The sequence below is a fragment of the Tympanuchus pallidicinctus genome, unplaced genomic scaffold (assembly GCF_026119805.1).
Source record: "Tympanuchus pallidicinctus isolate F22 unplaced genomic scaffold, pur_lepc_1.0 scaffold25, whole genome shotgun sequence".
In the NCBI taxonomy this organism is placed as follows: domain Eukaryota; kingdom Metazoa; phylum Chordata; class Aves; order Galliformes; family Phasianidae; genus Tympanuchus; species Tympanuchus pallidicinctus.
The window spans coordinates 2,837,454-2,854,245 of record NW_026294742.1 but is presented as its reverse complement, the minus strand read 5'-3'; the positions used below and the strand labels follow the sequence as shown (position 1 = coordinate 2,854,245).

At 52.6% G+C, this 16,792-nt stretch overlaps 3 protein-coding genes across 3 annotated transcripts in view; 2 read left to right on the top strand and 1 right to left on the bottom strand.

Moving 5' to 3' along the window:
• The window catches only part of TAOK3 (TAO kinase 3), a 33,393-nt gene extending 27,485 nt beyond the window's left edge, over positions 1 to 5,908 (top strand). Inside the window, exons 9-13 of the mRNA XM_052689344.1 lie at positions 245 to 448; positions 2,504 to 2,743; positions 3,620 to 3,832; positions 3,931 to 4,113; positions 4,255 to 5,908. Of these exons, the coding sequence (XP_052545304.1) occupies positions 245 to 448; positions 2,504 to 2,743; positions 3,620 to 3,832; positions 3,931 to 4,113; positions 4,255 to 4,416 (1,002 nt within the window). The 3' untranslated portion in view covers positions 4,417 to 5,908. The remainder of the gene's footprint in view (positions 1 to 244; positions 449 to 2,503; positions 2,744 to 3,619; positions 3,833 to 3,930; positions 4,114 to 4,254) is intronic.
• Positions 5,909 to 6,891: 983 nt separating this feature from the next.
• On the bottom strand, positions 6,892 to 9,214 carry PEBP1 (phosphatidylethanolamine binding protein 1). Its single transcript, XM_052689345.1, has 4 exons — positions 9,018 to 9,214; positions 8,806 to 8,915; positions 8,169 to 8,269; positions 6,892 to 7,770 (listed from the first exon to the last, which is right to left on the bottom strand). The coding sequence occupies exons 1-4, from the start codon at positions 9,150 to 9,152 to the stop codon at positions 7,553 to 7,555; spliced, it is 564 nt and encodes a 187-aa protein (XP_052545305.1). The 5' UTR covers positions 9,153 to 9,214; the 3' UTR covers positions 6,892 to 7,552.
• A 514-nt stretch (positions 9,215 to 9,728) lies between these two features.
• VSIG10 (V-set and immunoglobulin domain containing 10) lies at positions 9,729 to 16,595 on the top strand. Its single transcript, XM_052689615.1, is given in 9 exon segments — positions 9,729 to 9,845; positions 9,848 to 10,034; positions 10,294 to 10,578; positions 12,754 to 13,035; positions 13,687 to 13,974; positions 14,480 to 14,590; positions 14,950 to 14,962; positions 15,784 to 15,947; positions 16,064 to 16,595. Coding segments are annotated over 9 exon segments (1,503 nt in total). The 5' UTR covers positions 9,729 to 9,743; the 3' UTR covers positions 16,135 to 16,595.
• Positions 16,596 to 16,792: the final 197 nt, after the last annotated feature.

Genomic DNA, 16,792 nt, shown 5'->3' with positions numbered 1-16,792 from the left:
ATTGCTGCACTGTGCAGACCTTAAGCTGTTTGTTCTTACTGGGCATTTTTCCCTGCTCCTCTTGGAGGTAGCAGTGCAGCTCTAGAGGTGGCAGGGATGGCAGAGCTGGGTGACAGCCTGGGCTCTGCATTTGTTGCCCTTGCATGAGCTGAATGGTGGAGGAGTGCCCAGTGACTGATGGTTCTCCAGGTTCTGTGTCACAGTGATGCTAAAAGGAGCCTTGTTTTTGACTCTGTGCGTGCAGGAAATGAACGAGGACCACAGCACACCGAAGAAAGAGAAGCAGGAAAGAATATCCAAACACAAAGAGAACCTGCAGCACACACAGGCTGAAGAGGAGGCCCATCTTCTCAGCCAGCAGAGACTCTACTACGACAAAAACTGCCGTTTCTTCAAGAGAAAAACGATGATCAAGAGGCACGAGTTGGAGCAGCAGAACATTCGGGAAGTATGGCACTCTTCAGTTGCTTTCCTACACAGTTCTTGAAATTGTACCTTTGTGTCTGTAAAGCAGCTTTGTGATATTAGATCTCTGTGTTTTCAGTTGCCAAACAGAACTGAGAAAAGTGTAGGAAATGTGTTTGGGGAACCTGTTTTCTATACAGAAATGTAGTTGGCGCTCACACCAAGGCACCTCCCAGGCTGCTTCTATTTATTAATGGAAGAGGGTGGCATAAGTGGCTTGCAGAAAGAAACATGTGAGCCACCCACTCTGGTCCTGAGGGATTGATCTGAGCTCCTGCCCCCTAGGCTTGCTGGGGGAGGGCTTCATTCACAGCACAGCTCATGCTGAGCATCACAGCCAGCTGTAGGATAGGAGGGCTGGAAGGGCATCGTATGAGGAGCTCTGCTTGTTGGCTGAAGTAAACACATGTTTAAAACGTGTAATGAAACAGTGATAACTTCAGCCTTTCAGGCTGCTGGGAGTTAAATACCGCTTTGGAAAAAGAATTGTTGCTCCTAGATTTTTTTTTATATATCTATTTTTCAGTATAGCATGTGAAATCTTGACAGAGCATTACTTTTAGGAAGGACTGTGAGATGGGAAGGTGCTTCAGCAAAGGCTGAGATTGAGCAAGTGGTCAACCTGTTCTGATATCCACACATTCATTCTGCTGACATCAGATTGCCCACACACTTAACTGATGAGCTCAAATTCACTGGATCAGGAGCTTGAATTTAAACAACTCTTTTAAAATGTTGGTTGTTTTTTTACCTTTGATGTTTCAGGTAAGCAAGAGGTTGTTTTTGTGCGAGTGGAAAAGCGTGAGGCCTGCAGTGCTTTCATTTGTTCACACTGGACTTGAAACCAGGTGTGAGATGGGCACAGGAGCAGCTGGCTGGCCTGCTTTGAGGCCAAGGCACACGTCCCAGCTGAACACACACTGCCATGTGCTGCAAATGGAACTCACTGCAGCATGTCCTTATCTTTATTTTGGCTGTCAGGGTGCAAGTTTTGCTTAAATGTGAGCGCGTGCAGCGTCTTCACAGTTAGAGCCAGCAGGTTTGGAGTGGATATTTGCAGGTGCTGATGTTGAGAAGTGCAGTGGGATTACAACATGCAAGCAAAAGCTCAGAATAATTAGTTATTTTTGCTTCTGCTGCAGGAATTTGTTAGATGAGCCAACACTGAGCCCTCCATGTGCTGGGCACTGTGTGCATACATAGTGCCAGGCAGCCCCTGCTGTGCCTTAGGCTAGCATGGAGTGTAGTGACGAGTTGGTAAGCTGAGAGCTGGAGCAGAGATGTACCAGCAGACCGTCTGCCAAGGTCAGCAGAGCACCACTGAGGGTACAGCTGGAATCACTGCTCACCTGAGCCGGATTCAGCTCGTGGCTCTGCAGGTTGTTGGCAATACCTTGAGACAGAGATAATGACAGCATTCAGCACCAGTTATCTTCCTGCTTGTTGGTTTACAGTGTGCTGAAGGTTTTCTTGGACCTGCAGGGCGCTGTGTGCAGAAACAATTGTGTGCATTGCAAAATAGCACGAGCCTTGGGATATGTCATCATTTTATCAAATGTACTGTAGGTGGGGTCAAAAATCACCCGTATCTGGTGGCAGATGAAGTAGTTTTTCTTATGCAGTGTGCTTTGGAGCTGAATACTTCTTTGGCCATTAGTAATTAGTGTATAAGCCTCGTCTCCCATCATCTGACAGGAGCCTGGGGAAGTGTGAAACAGACAGAAAGGCCTCCAGTTGTGGGCATGGCTGTCGGTCCCCCCCAGCTTTCAGTACCCCAGGAGGAGTTAGAAACTTCTGGGACTTGCAGCAGCCGCAGCAGAGGGCTGTGTGTGGCCCCAGTGCCACCTGCTGGACGGCCACTGGGGGACCTGGGAGGTGCCTTGGTGTGAGTTACAGAGCCACGCCAGGTCATCAGCAGTGCTCCCACGGTGCCATGGTGGCGCACTTGGAAGAGCTCAGTGCCATCTGGGGCAGTGACACGAGCAGCCAGCCTTGCAAATTCACCTTTTTTTTGGTGTTCTGCTGTGCTCTCGTGCAGGAGTTGAACAAGAAGCGGACCCAGAAAGAAATGGAGCACGCCATGCTGATCCGGCACGACGAGTCGACGCGTGAGCTGGAATACAGGCAGCTGCACACGCTGCAGAAGCTGCGAATGGACCTGATCCGGCTGCAGCACCAGACTGAGCTTGAGAATCAGCTGGAATACAACAAGCGACGAGAGCGGGAGCTGCACAGGAAGCATTTCATGGAGCTCCGGCAGCAACCAAAGAACCTGAAGGTGCTGGAAGCTTTCCTTCCCTCCCAGCCTGTGTCCTGCCGTGCTTTGTGGGCAGGCAGGTTGTGTGTCTGAGGCTTCTCAAGCAGCACCTGTGCCGCAGAACCAGCATTCTCCACCGTGCTCTCCCTTGCATCCCTTCCCTTTGCTCAGAGCTGCACTGGTATGAGGAATTTGCAAGCTATTGTGGCAGAGCTCACCGAGGATTTCTGTTAAATGCTGTGTTAATTGAGACTGCCCATAAAAATAGGCTGCTCCTTACCGAGGTATGACAGGATTTGCTCCTGATAGCCCATGCCATCCTCCGCCCTCGCTCATGTTAGCCTACAGACCTCAGCATGGAAAGGGGTTGGCTGATGCTTCCTTGCTGTAAAAATCAACAAGGGGAGCGAACACGGGTGTGCTGAGCCCTGTGCTCTGTCTGGGTTCAGAGCTGCCCTGGGGGATGGCTCTCTTCCTCAGAATGTCTGAAAAAGCGCAGTGCTTTTGTTCATTTCCTCACACTCTCACAGGTCCTCAGGTCGGCTGTCTCTGTGTAGTGTCTGTAGTGAGGAGAGGCAGCTCATGCAGGCTAGCAAAACGGGAGGCCTCAGAGGCAAGGCCATTGCACTGTGCGGGAGGCAGGGGGCAGCAGCAGAAGACTGATGTCCTGGGCTAAGGAGGTTTGGTTGATCCTGTTCCTGGCCCAGGCCTGTGGTCAGTGGCAGCTCAGCACACACTGGAGTTGCTCTCGAGCTGATCGCTGCGTGCACAGAGCAGGAGAAATGCAGAGCACGGGGGAGCTGTGGTTGTGCCTCAGGGCTGTGTCCGTTCGGGCACGCTGTGACCTCTGCATTCCCAAAGCAATCTGTGCTCTTCACATCGTTCCTTCCTTGGCAGGCTATGGAAATGCAGATCAAAAAGCAGTTCCAGGACACGTGCAAAGTGCAAACTAAGCAGTACAAAGCACTGAAGAATCACCAGCTGGAAGTAACTCCAAAGAGTGAGCACAAGACAATTTTGAAGAGTCTGAAGGACGAGCAGACGAGGAAGCTCGCCATCCTGGCGGAGCAGTACGAGCAGAGCATCAACGAGATGATGGCCTCGCAAGCGGTAGGTGCAGCATCCCTGCCCTCCTGCCTGCGGGCCTGCAGGGCTGTGGGTGCAGTCGGGCCACCAGTCCTTGCAGCACGACGTGTTCTGTCTCACAGCTGCGACTGGACGAGGCCCAAGAAGCGGAATGCCAAGCCCTGAGACTGCAACTCCAGCAGGAGATGGAGCTCCTCAACGCGTACCAGAGCAAAATTAAGATGCAGACAGAAGCACAGCACGAAAGAGAACTCCAGAAGCTGGAGCAGAGGGTGTCACTGCGCAGGGCACATCTGGAACAAAAGGTGGGTTTGGGGTGGCTGCTGGCAGCGAGCAGCTGCTGCCTGAGTGCATGTGGCCGTAGTTGGTGCCCGGCGGGGGCCTGCAGAGGGCTGTGTGTGTTTGAGGGCGCTGCTGAGGGGCTGTGCTGGTTGTGCTTCTTGCAGATTGAAGAGGAGCTCGCCGCCCTCCAGAAGGAACGCAGCGAGAGGATCAAGTTTCTGTTGGAAAGGCAGGAGCGAGAGATTGAAACGTTTGACATGGAGAGCTTACGAATGGGCTTTGGGAATTTGGTCACATTAGATTATCCCAAGGAGGACTATAGATGAGACGAAATTTCTTTGCCATTTAACAAAAAAAAAAACAGACAAAATCAAACAAAATAGGTACAAAACTTGCAAAAGCAACATTCCCCATGTTAACGGGCGTGCTCTCTCTCTTTCTGTCTCTCTTACTGACATCGTGTCGGACTAGTGCCTGTATATTCTTACTCCATCAGGGGTCCCCTTTCCCCCTGTGTCAAGTCCCGGTGCAGGACGGCTCCTGGCGGTCTTTTCCATAGTATGTCACAGTATTGATGTCTCTGTGCAATGATTAAAAATGTTTCAGTGAAAAACTTTGGAGACGATTTTAATGGAGAAAAAAAAGAAAAAAAAAAAAAAAAAAAAACCAAACCCAAGTGGATGTTTGTTGCTTTGGAGCAATCACTCATTTTTCCACCAATCTCTGAAAGTACAAGCAAAAAAAAAAAAATAAGTGATAGATACAAAACCCAGGGGGAGAGAGACGAAATCCGCAGCCTTACCTTAACTAGCTGCTGCATAATTTTATTTTATTTTTATTTTTTTGGTATTTATTCATCAGGAATAATGAAAATAATAATAAGAAAAAAAAATTTTATTAAAGATTGTGAAAAAAAAAAAAAAAAAAATTTGATACATTTTACAGGAAGACAAAAAAAAAAAAAAAGACAAAAAAAAAAACAAACCACCAACCACGGAATCGTGCTGTACATAGCAGTGGTGACATATTATTACTTTGGGGGGAGGGGGTGGGCGAAGCCCTGGCGCTTTGTAGGAGCCCCTTGCCAGGCAGGGCAGCCCTCGCTCCTCGGCGTTACTCTTGATTGTATCATAAATCATTTTCTGCTGTCGCGGAGAATGTCGAATACACTTAGAAACGAGCCCGCGGGATCCCAGTAGCACAAATTGGGCTTTGTCAAATCGTGTATTTTGTGTATAGAAGGAATTTAAGGAGAGCTTTTACTTATTTTCATATTGTATTTTAACTGTTTCTCTGATCAGAAATTTTTTTACTTCTGTCCTCCCCTTTTCCCTCCCCGCCTCCCTTCCGCTTCAGTCCCTGCAGTTCGGCGCTGTCTCTCACACCATCCCCGCTCCTTTCTTTTCTCTTTCTTTTGGCCCATCCTATTGCTTTATTTTCTGATGTTTCTGTTCCTCTCCCGAATCCTCCCCCGGTCTCCCGTGATTTCGGTCATAAATATCGCATTACTCACACTTTCAAACTGTGTATTTTCTTACAATAAAAAAAAAAAAAAAAAAGATGGAAAAAAAAAAAAGAAAAAAAAAAGAAAAAAAAAAACCAACAAAACAAACAACAAAAAAAAAAGGCTTTACTTCTTTTGCATGCACTTTAAATAAAAAAAAAACGACAAAAATTTAAAAAAAAAAAGCAACAAAGAAAACAAAACAGCAAAAAAAAAATCAACAAAACAAAAACGTTTTTCAGGTTCAAAGGAAGAGCATGAGTAACTGTCAGAGCTTTTAATTATATTTGTAAATAAAAGTGTTCATCACAGTGCCTCGCTGTCTCTTTGGGGGAGCAGTGGCTCGGCCTGGCCCTGGGCTGGGGGGGAATGCGTTCAGACTGCTGCATTGCTGCTCATGTCTTTATGCCTTTCTTCCAGTCTGAACTGGCTCAGCTCTTGGGATCTGCACCCTCTGGTGTTTTTGTTGTAGATCTTGGTGTGTTTAGTTGGGGCTTTACCCTGAAAGCTTCCTTGCTGGGAGGACCTGTGCCTGTGATGCTCTGCCTGTGCCAACCCCGCCACCAGCTGGCACCGTGCTGCAGGTCTGGCTGTGCTGCCTTCCAGGTATGGAGCTGCAATGCTGGGTTGGGTTCCCACCCTGGGGGCAAACTATGAGGTAACTCTGATTTCCACAGGGCATTGCTACAAGGTGTTGAAGTTGGTAATGCACGTCTGTCTTTCACATCCCTTAAAAACAGGTCCTTTGAGACAATGAAGCAGTTAAAAGGAGGAGGAAGGCTTCCAGTTGTGTGAAGCAGTTACATTGTCTTCATCTTCTTTAAAACAAAGCCTGTGATTTGAATCCTGGTTTGTTTCCTGCCCCAAGGGCTCAGGAAATAACACCGGGCCTGGCTGCTGGAAGAGCAGCAACCAGTGTACCCTGCAGCAGGGCTGGGATGCATCTTCAGGCGTGTAATGCTGGTGGCAGTGCATGTCACAGGAGGTGAAACCTGCACTCAAGTGAGCAAATGTTGCCCCACTTGCTGCAAAGAATGCATTAGCAATAGGTAACAGGCTGTAGACTACCCTACACCACCCTGGGGTGAATGAGGCAGGGGCTTCTGGGATGTGCCTGCCTTGCACTTTGCTCCTCAAGCCCAGGAAGTGCTACGGCAACTGCCAGGATGGCGGAGCTCCCAGCACAAGGCTCCAGCCTCTCCTTGCACACCTTGAGGAACCTTGCTACATCACACTGCTCCTTTAAGTGCTCCCCTCTTCCCCCCCCTCCCCCAAGAAGACAACCACACTGTCCATCCACCTTGCAAAGTGTTTAATTGCACTGTGAGCAAACACCAGGTCACAACAGAAGTTGAGCAAAGCAAAGCCTCTCAGCTTTGAGTGGAAACAGAGATCAGAAAGTAGTGCTATAAACCAGAGTCCCTACCTCATTCTACTAATTAGTGGTTCACATTATTGGAGGCACCGGCCAAATACTTGCAGGAGAGAAAAAAAATGCAGTTTCCTTTATAGACTGCTGCCCTCTCCCCTTCTGGAAAGAGAAGGCTTCGCAGCCAGAAGTGGTTCTGTACCCACACTGCTGCTGCGTGACACCGTTTTAACACAGTAGAGACACTCTGAAGTGGCACTGAGTCACAAAGGCTTAAGCTTCCCTTGAGCAGGTTGGCCTTGGGGGCTGCTCTCACAGGGTCAGCTTTTCAGAAGCCTATTTAGCTATGGCCTGTACCTACAGGAGCCAGCTGAAGCACAATGCACAGCCAGACCGCTCTGACACCAAAGCAGATTCACTTCACAGAGATCGGTGGGGTTATGGTTCAAGTTACGGCTCAAGTTGTCAGTGCAGGAGCAGCTGGGTTCTCAGCTCATCAGGCAAACAAAACTACAGAGAAATGCTGAGACAAGACCCATCTCCAGGGGAACGGAGAATGCAGCACAGTGCGTGGTCAGGTCCCTTCTCCCTACTTCCCAGACAGCTGCTCATAGAGTTTCGGAACGTAGTCATCCCACTCTGCCTGGTAGCAAGTGCCAGCCACCGGCACCCCCAGCTCATACTTGCTGCGGAAAGCTGCTACCTTGAACTTCCCTCGCTTGTCGCCGGAGCGATTGGACAGGATGGGCTCATTGCAGGCCAGCTGCTTCGGCTGCTCGTACACCAGCCACACGTAGCGGTGCAGCCCTGCAGGGATGAGACAGCATTACAAGTGCACCTCGCTTGAAGTTACGGGGTTGAAGAGACCCCAGCTTAGGAAAGAAGCCTGTGTCCACCCGAGGATTGCTGGCAGCTGATACCACCATTCCCTGAGACAAGAATGACTGAGCTAAATGAGCTTAAGGGAGGTATCTTGAGATGCCTGAATGGCTCGTGTCACACCTGTGCTCCTTCTGGCTACTGAATGCAGGCACAGCCCCTCAACAGATACAGAAGGGGTGGTGCTGCTAACTCCTGATCAGGCTTGGATTTAAATGCAGGTGGACCCGTGGGCCACTTCTGCAGCACTGTGCTCCCCTCCAAGCCCCCATTCACCCACCCACACCACCACCAGGCCCGAGGCACTGCTGCAGGCAGGCACCCACCTGTTCCTTTAGGGGGCCCCGAGCCCACGTAGTCTGACAGCACGGTCCCGCTCCCCACATCGTTACCTTTCATGTTGGTCACCAGGAAGTGATGCCATTCTCTGAAAGAAGGTTAGAAAACTAAAAATAAAACAATCAGGCTGCACAACAACCCTCAGGTACAACCTTCCTCTGCTCCAAGCAGCTGTTTTCCCGTGGGCTGTTAGTGTAGGAGAACCAAATCTAACCTCTGCCATTTCTAATTCGTTAAACCTAAAAAGCAGTGGGAGCTCAGTGCCTGCTGCAGGGCTCAGAGCCCATTGGGCAGCTCCATCCTGCCCTGCAGCACCAGCACCCACCTCCGAGCCCAGAAGCGAGTGCTGCGTGCGTTCCTGAGCCCGAGCTGAGGGCGAGCTGCTCCCTCGCTGCACTGACAGCCCTGATTCCAATTCCTGCACACAGCACAACGAGCAGCAGATCTGTGCCACCTCGAGCTACTAGCAGAAACGGCAGAATCAGCTGCTCTGCCTCGCACTGTGCAGGTCTATGAGGACAGATACAAAGGCAGGGCGCATCCCCCGCCTCCTGCCAGCCGCTCGGTCCAAAAGCAACGCTCCATTTCCCGCAGACTCGATAGGAAATCACCAAACGCCATTACCTGAACTTCGGATCCTTCCGACTGGGCGCATCGGGGTCGGTGAGCACCAGGGTGTAGAGCTTGTGGGGATCACAGCCATCCCACTCGATGCTGGTGGGCCGGTGCTGCACCTGAAGGACCGGCAGCGTCACCACGCGGCTCATCCCGCCCCGCTCCCTGCAAAGCCCCGAAACCCCCGCCATGTTGAACGGCCGCAGCTCCCCCCCGCTCACCTGCGTAGGGGTGAGCACCTTGCCCAGCTCGTCTATCTCCACAGAGCCGTACTTGACGCGCAGCGGGTGCGCGGGTTTCTGCTCCACCTCGCTCAGGCTCAGCGGCCCGTCCCACAGCCCCAGCTCCACCGGCATGGCCGCTCCGCGCTCCGCACCCGGGCTGCGCGACAGCGGCACCGCGCGATCGCCGCTGCCCTTCGCCCTCCCCCCCCCCCCGCTCCCTTCCCCCGTTCCGCTCCTATTGGCTGCGGCCGCGCCGCGCTCCGCTCCCATTGGCTGCCGGCCCCGCCTCCTTCCCCCTCTCCCGTCTTTAGGGCGCCCCCAGGTGGCGGAGCTGCGTCGTGTGGCCCCGAGGGCATCGGCCGGGGAGCGGCGCCGCTCCGCTGTGCTTACGGGCAATAAACTCTGGGGGCAGGCCAGGTAAGCGTGGTACACGGCCGTTAATCCCTGACGATACAAAGTGTCCCACGCTGAGCTGTAAACGTGGGCTGTGGCTGCCAGCGAGCACTGCGCCGATCACCCCCAGCAGCTCTCGGCCTTGGCCCGGCAGAGAATCGCCTTATTTGTGGCACTGGGGAGCCGCTTGCGGGGCCTCGCACAAAATCGAGCCCTCTCTCCTCCTCGCACGGCCGGCCCGCCCCGCCCTCCTCGTTCCGCAGCGGCGAGGCCCGAGGAGCTGTAAGATGGCTGTAAAGCAGCGCCGCGCTGCGCGGAGGGGCGCCCAACATGGCGGCGGCGGCGGCGGCCGGGGGCGCTCAAAATGGCGGCCGGGGGCGGCCAAGATGGCGGCGGGCGGCCGCCGGGTGTCCCGTCAGCGGAGGCGGCGGCGGCGACGGCCGGGCACCGGAGGGGGAGGTGAGGGCGGAGGGCGGATCGCGCCGCCTCCAGGCGGGTCCAGCCTCAGCAGGAGGTGCCGGAGGAGGCGGACGGCGATGCGGTTCCGCGGCGGGACGGCGCTGGCCGGGCTGCTGGTCGCGCTGTGTGTGTGGCTGCGGATGCCGCGCCGCAGCGCCGCAGGTATGTGAGGAGGGGCGGCCTGAGGGAGCGCAGCGCTGCGGCTCTGGAAGCACAGCTGCGGGCGGCCGAGCAGAAATCCGAGGGTTTTTCTTCCTAAATCACCTTTGCTTCTGAATTCTCATCCGCCTTCAGCAGGGTTGCTGCCCTCGGACTCAGAAAGGCCCTCTCCGCTGGGTTCTGGTTAGACGGGATGTGAGGAGCTTGAGGAAGGGGCTTCGTGTGTCCCCCCGTGCCTAACGCTCTGCCTTCTGTTTTGCAGGAACAACAGAAGTGGTCTTTGGGAAGGTGGGAGGAAGCATCCTCCTCTTGTGCCGCAATGTCTCCAAAGAGGCCACTGAGGTGCTGTGGTTCCAAGGGGACCCGCGCTCTTTTCCCCCGCTCTTCTCCTCGAGGGTCGCCTTCCCCCCAGACGTCCGCTTCTCCCTGGTGGACAACAGCTCTCTGCGCATCTCAGAGCTGCGGCTGCAGGACGAGGGCAACTACACTTGTAAGGAAGTGCTGAACAAGACAGACCACGAGCACAGAGTCCAGCTCCTGGTAGCCAGTAAGTCTGTCCCAGAATTTCCACCCCTAGGTCGCACAGATCCCGTTTCCGTTCCTTATCCATTTTCTTAGAAGTCTTCATAGGCCTGGGCTGCATCCTGCTGTCCTCCCTGCCAACCGTAGGGTTTGGAAGAGGGGAAAGGCTGTTGCCAGTTCTGCTTCATTGCCAATCTGTGCTTTACCAGCTCTTGCTTTTCTTGTTGATCTTTCTGTTAACATTTGCAGAGTGATGGCTATTTTCTGTTTGCATTCAGGGTGTTGCTGCTTTGTTGGTGTTTGTTGACAGGTATGTGTTGTAAAAGTTGTACCTGTTCTGTACAGATTAAATCTCTGAACGTTTGCACAGGTGAAAATTCCCTTCCTGGGGCGAGGAGCCTGCAGATGGAGTCGGAGGGTCACAGGGGCTGGACTGGAGGAATCAAACCTTAAGCTGCTAGATAGATAGATAGATAGATAAATAGAGAATTTGGTAGGCTTAGGGCTTAGAAATGGGAGCCCTAAATTTAGAGCAATGAAGCAAAATGCTCGTGAGCAAAAGATATCAACAAGCAGCAGTGCTGCTGCCACTCACCGTTTCTGAGAGTCACTCAAAATCTGAGTTGTTTCCGCACATTGTCTGCAGATCGTGGAATCATTATGATTGGAAGGATCACTGAGATCATGTAGTCCAACCACCAGTTGGTTCTGAAATTGGTTTGTTAATGTGTGACTTGTCAGTTAATTTCCAAAGGTCACGCAGGCACTGTGCACCACTGGAGTCTCCTGAAGCAGGTGGGAAAGAGATTTCTAGTGATGCTTAAGGCCAGTAAAAGCAACATCAGCACAGGCTAAAAATTGAAGCTTATCAACATAATGTTAGAAGCAAGTACCCATTTTTTTTTTCATGCTCTCTGTTGCTGGCCATAGGAGCAGCTTGGCCAGGGCTGCTGTGAACGTCAGGTACAGACACAACATCACCCAGGATCTTCAGGCTTTGTGTGGAAGTTAGCAGTTGACACCTCATACTGGATGTACCAAAAAGTTTTCTTTGTGCTTAAAACAGTGCTCTGGCTGCGCCCACCTTTCAATGCAGGGCAGTTTCTGGTGTCTCAGGCTGACATTTTGCTCTTGTTAACCACAGCCAATGTTCACAGTCAGTTATGAGACCACCCCAGAGCTGGAACAGAGGAAGTGCAATAGGAAAATCTCTTGGCACAATTGGCTGTTCTCAGAGCTCATAAAAGGTGCGTGTATATTGTTCCTGGAAAGCCAAGCCCTGAGAAGGTGTTGTTGCAGCTCACGTGGGTTTTTGCCATGATTTTTTTCCCGTTTAATCCAAATTGTGTGATCTCTCCAGTCACTTGAAAAACGCTTTACAAAATAAGCATAACTCATCCTTCTTTGACACCTTTTCTTTGGAGCTTTCTTTGGCAGCATCTCTCAATCTTGTTGAGCATTGTAGCAGGTGAGCCAGCTGCAGGGACACTGCACTTCTTCTGCCTGGATCAGAGTCCAGAATCCCTCTGGCTGTTAAACAAACGTGTGTGTATTTGCATATGGGTGTGTATGTGCAAAAGTTTCTCCACCAAAATCCTACTCTTGGGCAGCCCCAGAAATGTGAAGAAACCAGACGATGGGGGAGAGGCATGAAGTCCAGCTGCATGAAACGTGAGCTCTGCTCTGCCTGAGGGGGCTGCTCTTGTGTTTCTGTTGGCTTCTGCCCCATCTTGCCTTTAGTTGCTTCTGTATTTAAATAGCAAACTCTCGGCTACCCGATGGTCGGCCCTGGTGTGAACCCAGCAGTGCCTTACCCACCTCCCTTCTCTTGGAGTTTGTCCCCACTGCTGCAGTGTGATGTGAGCACAGCACGGCAAGGGGCTGAGCGAGGCACTGGGACCCCACGCAGCAGTGACAGCTGACTCCATCAGACGATGCTGTGGCAAAGATGTGTCCTTCCCCTGTGTTCTAGTGGTTGCTGTGATACTTCCTGCAAAGCAGCCTTCTGCTTTGTCCCTCTTGGCTGTCTCAGTTATGCTCCCCTGAGGCAGTGGCGCACCAATCAGGGGGAAACGCAGGGAGGGAACCCATGGAGAGTTTCAAGGGGAATGATTGCAAAGCTAAGCTTTCTCTGAGGTTCCAGCCCTGGGACACCAAGTGACTCGGATATGTTTCTTACTGCGTGACCTTCTTGCTACAGATCCACCACGTTCCACCCCGAAGTGCTGGGCTGAGAGCTCCTCCTCGGGGCTGATGCTGCAGCTGTTTTGCAGTTGGCCTGGGGGGTATCCCCACCCCACCCTGCACTGGCAAGAAGAGGGGCACGATCTGCAGAACTCCAGCTGGCTCATCAGCTCCACAAGCTCCTCAGACACCCACGTGGAAACACTGAACAGCTCCTACCTCTCCCACCGCAAGGTGTTCAAGTGTGTTGGGAGCCACGTTGTGAAGCAGGAGGAGCCTGCATGCTCTGTGGAGATAAGTAAGTTGGTTTCTTCACCGTATTAATGATTAATGGTGGGGCAGACAGGTATCCTGATCGTTCTCTGCCCTCCAGAGCCAGTCTTGCTGGTTCTTGCAGCAGGGGAGGGATGCAAACAAGGCAGCCTGACAAGATTTGGCTGTGCAGAGGTGACTGCACAAGGCACAGAAGTCCTACAGGTGAGATCTAGCGTGGCAGAGTTGTTGTTGAGTCGTGTTTTGGGTTGACAAATCCCCGTGCACCAACCTTTTCTCCTGTGCAAACACTCATACCTGTGTCCAGAACAGAAAACATGAACAAGTGATTTGAGTGCCTTGCTCAGCTTGAGTTTAAATGTACTGGGGCTGGGTTTATGTCAGAATGGTTTTGTGTGTCCCCAGCCCCCTGGGCCGCCCTTCTCCTCTGCCATATTCCTCCTGGCTGCCCTCCAGGTGTTGTCCTCTGTCGATATAAACGCAGGTGTCAAAAATGGGAAAAGTGAGAGTTGCTCCTATCACATAATATCATATCGCTCCATGGAAGGCTGCTCGAGTCTCAACCTGCATGTTTTCCTCTGTTAATGATTACTAATCAGTCGGATGGCTGACAGATTGTTATGTTTAACCCTTCCATCTCTTCCTTGACTGTTTCTTTCCTTCTGGGCTGGTTCAGAAGTCCCCTCGTTGGAATTGGAGCCCCCAAAGACCTGTTTTGTGGGTGACAACGTGACCCTGACGTGCCGCGTGACCGAGAGCGTGCCTGCAGCAAGACTCACCTGGCTGCGGGGCATCACCCAGCCAGAGATCGAACCTGGAGGGAGGTACTTCATTGCCCAGGAGGGCAACGTGTCCCACCTCACCATCCAGAACTGCTCCCAGGGCATCGACGGGGGCTGTTACATCTGCAAAGCACAGAACCCCGTGGGGCTGCGGGAGGTGTTCGTCTGCCTGACGGTGAAGCGTGAGTAGGGCTGCCTGGGGTTGCTGTGGCTGGGAGTGTAAGGAAAGCAGGGACACAGCTCATGGCAAGTGCTGGAGAGCCCCTGTGGGACTGCGTTTGTCACTGGTTGTCTGTGATACTTTGTGCTTTCACTGCAAGCGAGGTGTGGGACTGGGTCTTCTCATCCCAGAGTGAAAAGGCTCCATTCCTCTCACCTTGGTGTATTGGGCCTGAGAGAGGAGCGCAGCTGCTCCTTGGTCCTTCCTGTTGATGCTGGGGGCAGAGGAGCTCTCAAGCAGCAACAAGCAGGAGCGGATTTGTTTTCACAAAAACCTTGCAGTGTTGTTTTCCATGTCAATGAAGCATGGTTGCTTCATCATACGAGCACACCTTGTGTGGTGGTGGGACTGTAGGAATGGGGGGAAATCGAAGCAGCACAGCACTGAGACCTCTGTTATTTGAACATCCTTGGCATCCATCCATGTCCCAGCAACAAGTTGGCCTCTTTTGTTTCCCTGTTCTGCAGAACCAACGTACATAGTTGGAGTCGTGGGTGCGGTGGTGGTCCTGTCCCTGATGGCTGTCCTCACCATCTCTGGGGTTGTCTTGTACTACAATCCTCTCTTGTGCCTCAGAGGTAGGAGCTCTCCTCTGTGCAAGCCACGGGGTAGAGAGGAATTTTCCCTAACCTACCTGCCCTTCCTGTTGTGTTGGAGTCAGCTACTGACTACTCCCAGCTCTTGGGCATCATCGTGCTCCTGGTAAAGAGCCCATCCTCCCTGGAGGAGCTGGGCTGGAACACAAGGCCCTTCCATAGCTGGATGTTTCAAGTAGCTTGCCCTGAGCTCCTGCAGGGAGCTGTGCAGAGCCATTCCTACTCTTCCCTTTCCTTCCGAGCTCCTATGCACAGCTGGTAGGATCTGCACAGCAAAACCAGCAGCTGCTCTGGAATTGGTTTCTAACACTCCCTTCTCTCCTCCCTTCTCTCCCATTTAGGTGCTGCATTCAGGTAAGTTGCTTTTCCTCAGTCTGGTTTGTTAGCCTACCATCCTGGCAGCTGTGATCTCCAGTAGAGCAGAACAGAGCTGTTCTTAGGTGAAAGTGGAAGGGTTCAGCATGGCTGGGTGAGGCTTGGTGTGGGTGAGGGAGCAGGAGAATGAGGGGAACACTTGTCATTGCCTCTGGACATGCAGAGGTGTCCTGTTAGCATGGGGAAAGACTGCAGGAGAGCTCCATGGTGCAGGTGAGCCCTAAAACTTGGTGTGTAGAGTGAAATGATGATCTGCTTCTCTGCATGGGTGTCTGCACTGTGTCCTCTTCCTTTGGGGGGACTGTCTGAGAGCTGCATGTATGCGAGTACTTCTGTGGGGATTCTGCTGCACTGGATTTCTTTTCTGCTTCCTGCTGTCACCACTCCTGGCCCTGCTCCCTCTCCTTGCCCTTGTTGGTTCTGTTCCCACAGCTGTGGTGCTGCGGCATGGCAAGACTCTTTTCTGAGTGCCTCCAGTTCCCCATGCGTGCAGGAGGGGAGGATTACTCTGTGCAGGAGGGGTTCTTGCAGTGTAGTACATGACTGTTGATGAGATGGTTGGAGGACTTTGGAAGATGAATGGGAAGCAGTGCAGAATGCTGTTGGTGCTGTTGCTGCCAGCAGGGTGTGAAACCAGCTTTTGTTCGCACGCGGTTTGTGCGGGGTTGGAAGAGTCTGTCCAAATGGGTGGCTGTGGTGTATGGAGTTGTCAAGGCCAGGGGAGATGCAGACTGGAGGAACAGGGTCAGGAGAAGCTGTTCTCAGCATCAGCCCACCTCCCCTCGCTCTGCTGTTGACAGGAGCCAGGACTCTGATGACGTCTTAGTGCTGGTGGACTCGGAAGATGATGATGATGATGAAAGGAACAGGGAAGAGAACACGGTGGGCAGCTCCATCAAGCAGGAGGTGATGGCGCTGGTCAATGGAAACAGCATCCAGGCTGCTTATCTCAACTGCCCGACAGGTGAGCCCTGCTGCCTGCCTGCTGGCTGGGTTTGGGGGCTGGAGCAACCAAGGGGGCGAAGAACTGTTCTCTGGTTTGTTGACTCTTGCTGAGGTGCTGCTCTGTGCCCTGTGTAGGTGACGAGGGCGAGCTGCACAGCGTGGTCCCTCTTCAGAAGACAAATGGAGAAGATGCACAAGGCACATAACCTCCATGCCTTGTTATGGAAATGCACAAAGCTCCAGCTGGAAGCCCAGCACCAAACGTCCTGGTTGCCTTGTGGCTGAGCACAGGCTGTTCGTGTCCTGCAGCCATCTGGTTCAGCCAGAGCACCCCTCTTCCTTCTCCACTCCCCCAGCTTTCACTCCACCCTTCCAGCCTCGTTTCTCCCTTTCTTCTCTCTTTTCCTGTTCCTCTTTGTCTCAGATACCCTTCTTAACAAGGTGGCACCAGCGCAGGAGCAGAGTTCAGCCAATAGGTGCCAGTGGCCTGCTCATCTCAGTGCATGTCAGCCTTGGCTACGGTGTGGGGTTTCGGCTCAGTCACTGGCAGCAATGCTAGAGCTGTGGGGAGCACATGGAGAACGTTGCCTTGAGGCCACCAAGTGGCTGTGCCAGGATGATGGAAGAAGCAATTGGAGGATGGGGGGGATGGGGTGGGGATGCTGACTTTCCAAGGAGACTTAATTGTTTTTATTATAAATAATTGTTTTGGTTTTTTTTTTCCCAAGACCTGCACTGTTTTCTTGGGCCCACAGTGAGGGTGGGACTCAGAGGGGTGGGAGCATACAGGAGGAGAGTGAGGGATGGATAAAGCCCTGCAGCAGTGAGCAGAGGGGTGTGAGCACACGCACAGGGAATGGCGGG

What these genes read in the sequence shown, in the direction of transcription:
- PEBP1 (XM_052689345.1), bottom strand. Translation starts at nt 9,152, where the DNA reads ATGCCGGTGGAGCTGGGGCTGTGGGACGGGCCGCTGAGCCTGAGCGAG. An exon ending in AGGTGCTCACCCCTACGCAG is followed by an intron (nt 8,916 to 9,017) that starts GTGAGCGGGGGG and finishes CCGGTCCTTCAG; the next exon opens with GTGCAGCACCGGCCCACCAG. An exon ending in GGGGCCCCCTAAAGGAACAG is followed by an intron (nt 7,771 to 8,168) that starts GTGGGTGCCTGC and finishes TCATCCCTGCAG; the next exon opens with GGCTGCACCGCTACGTGTGG.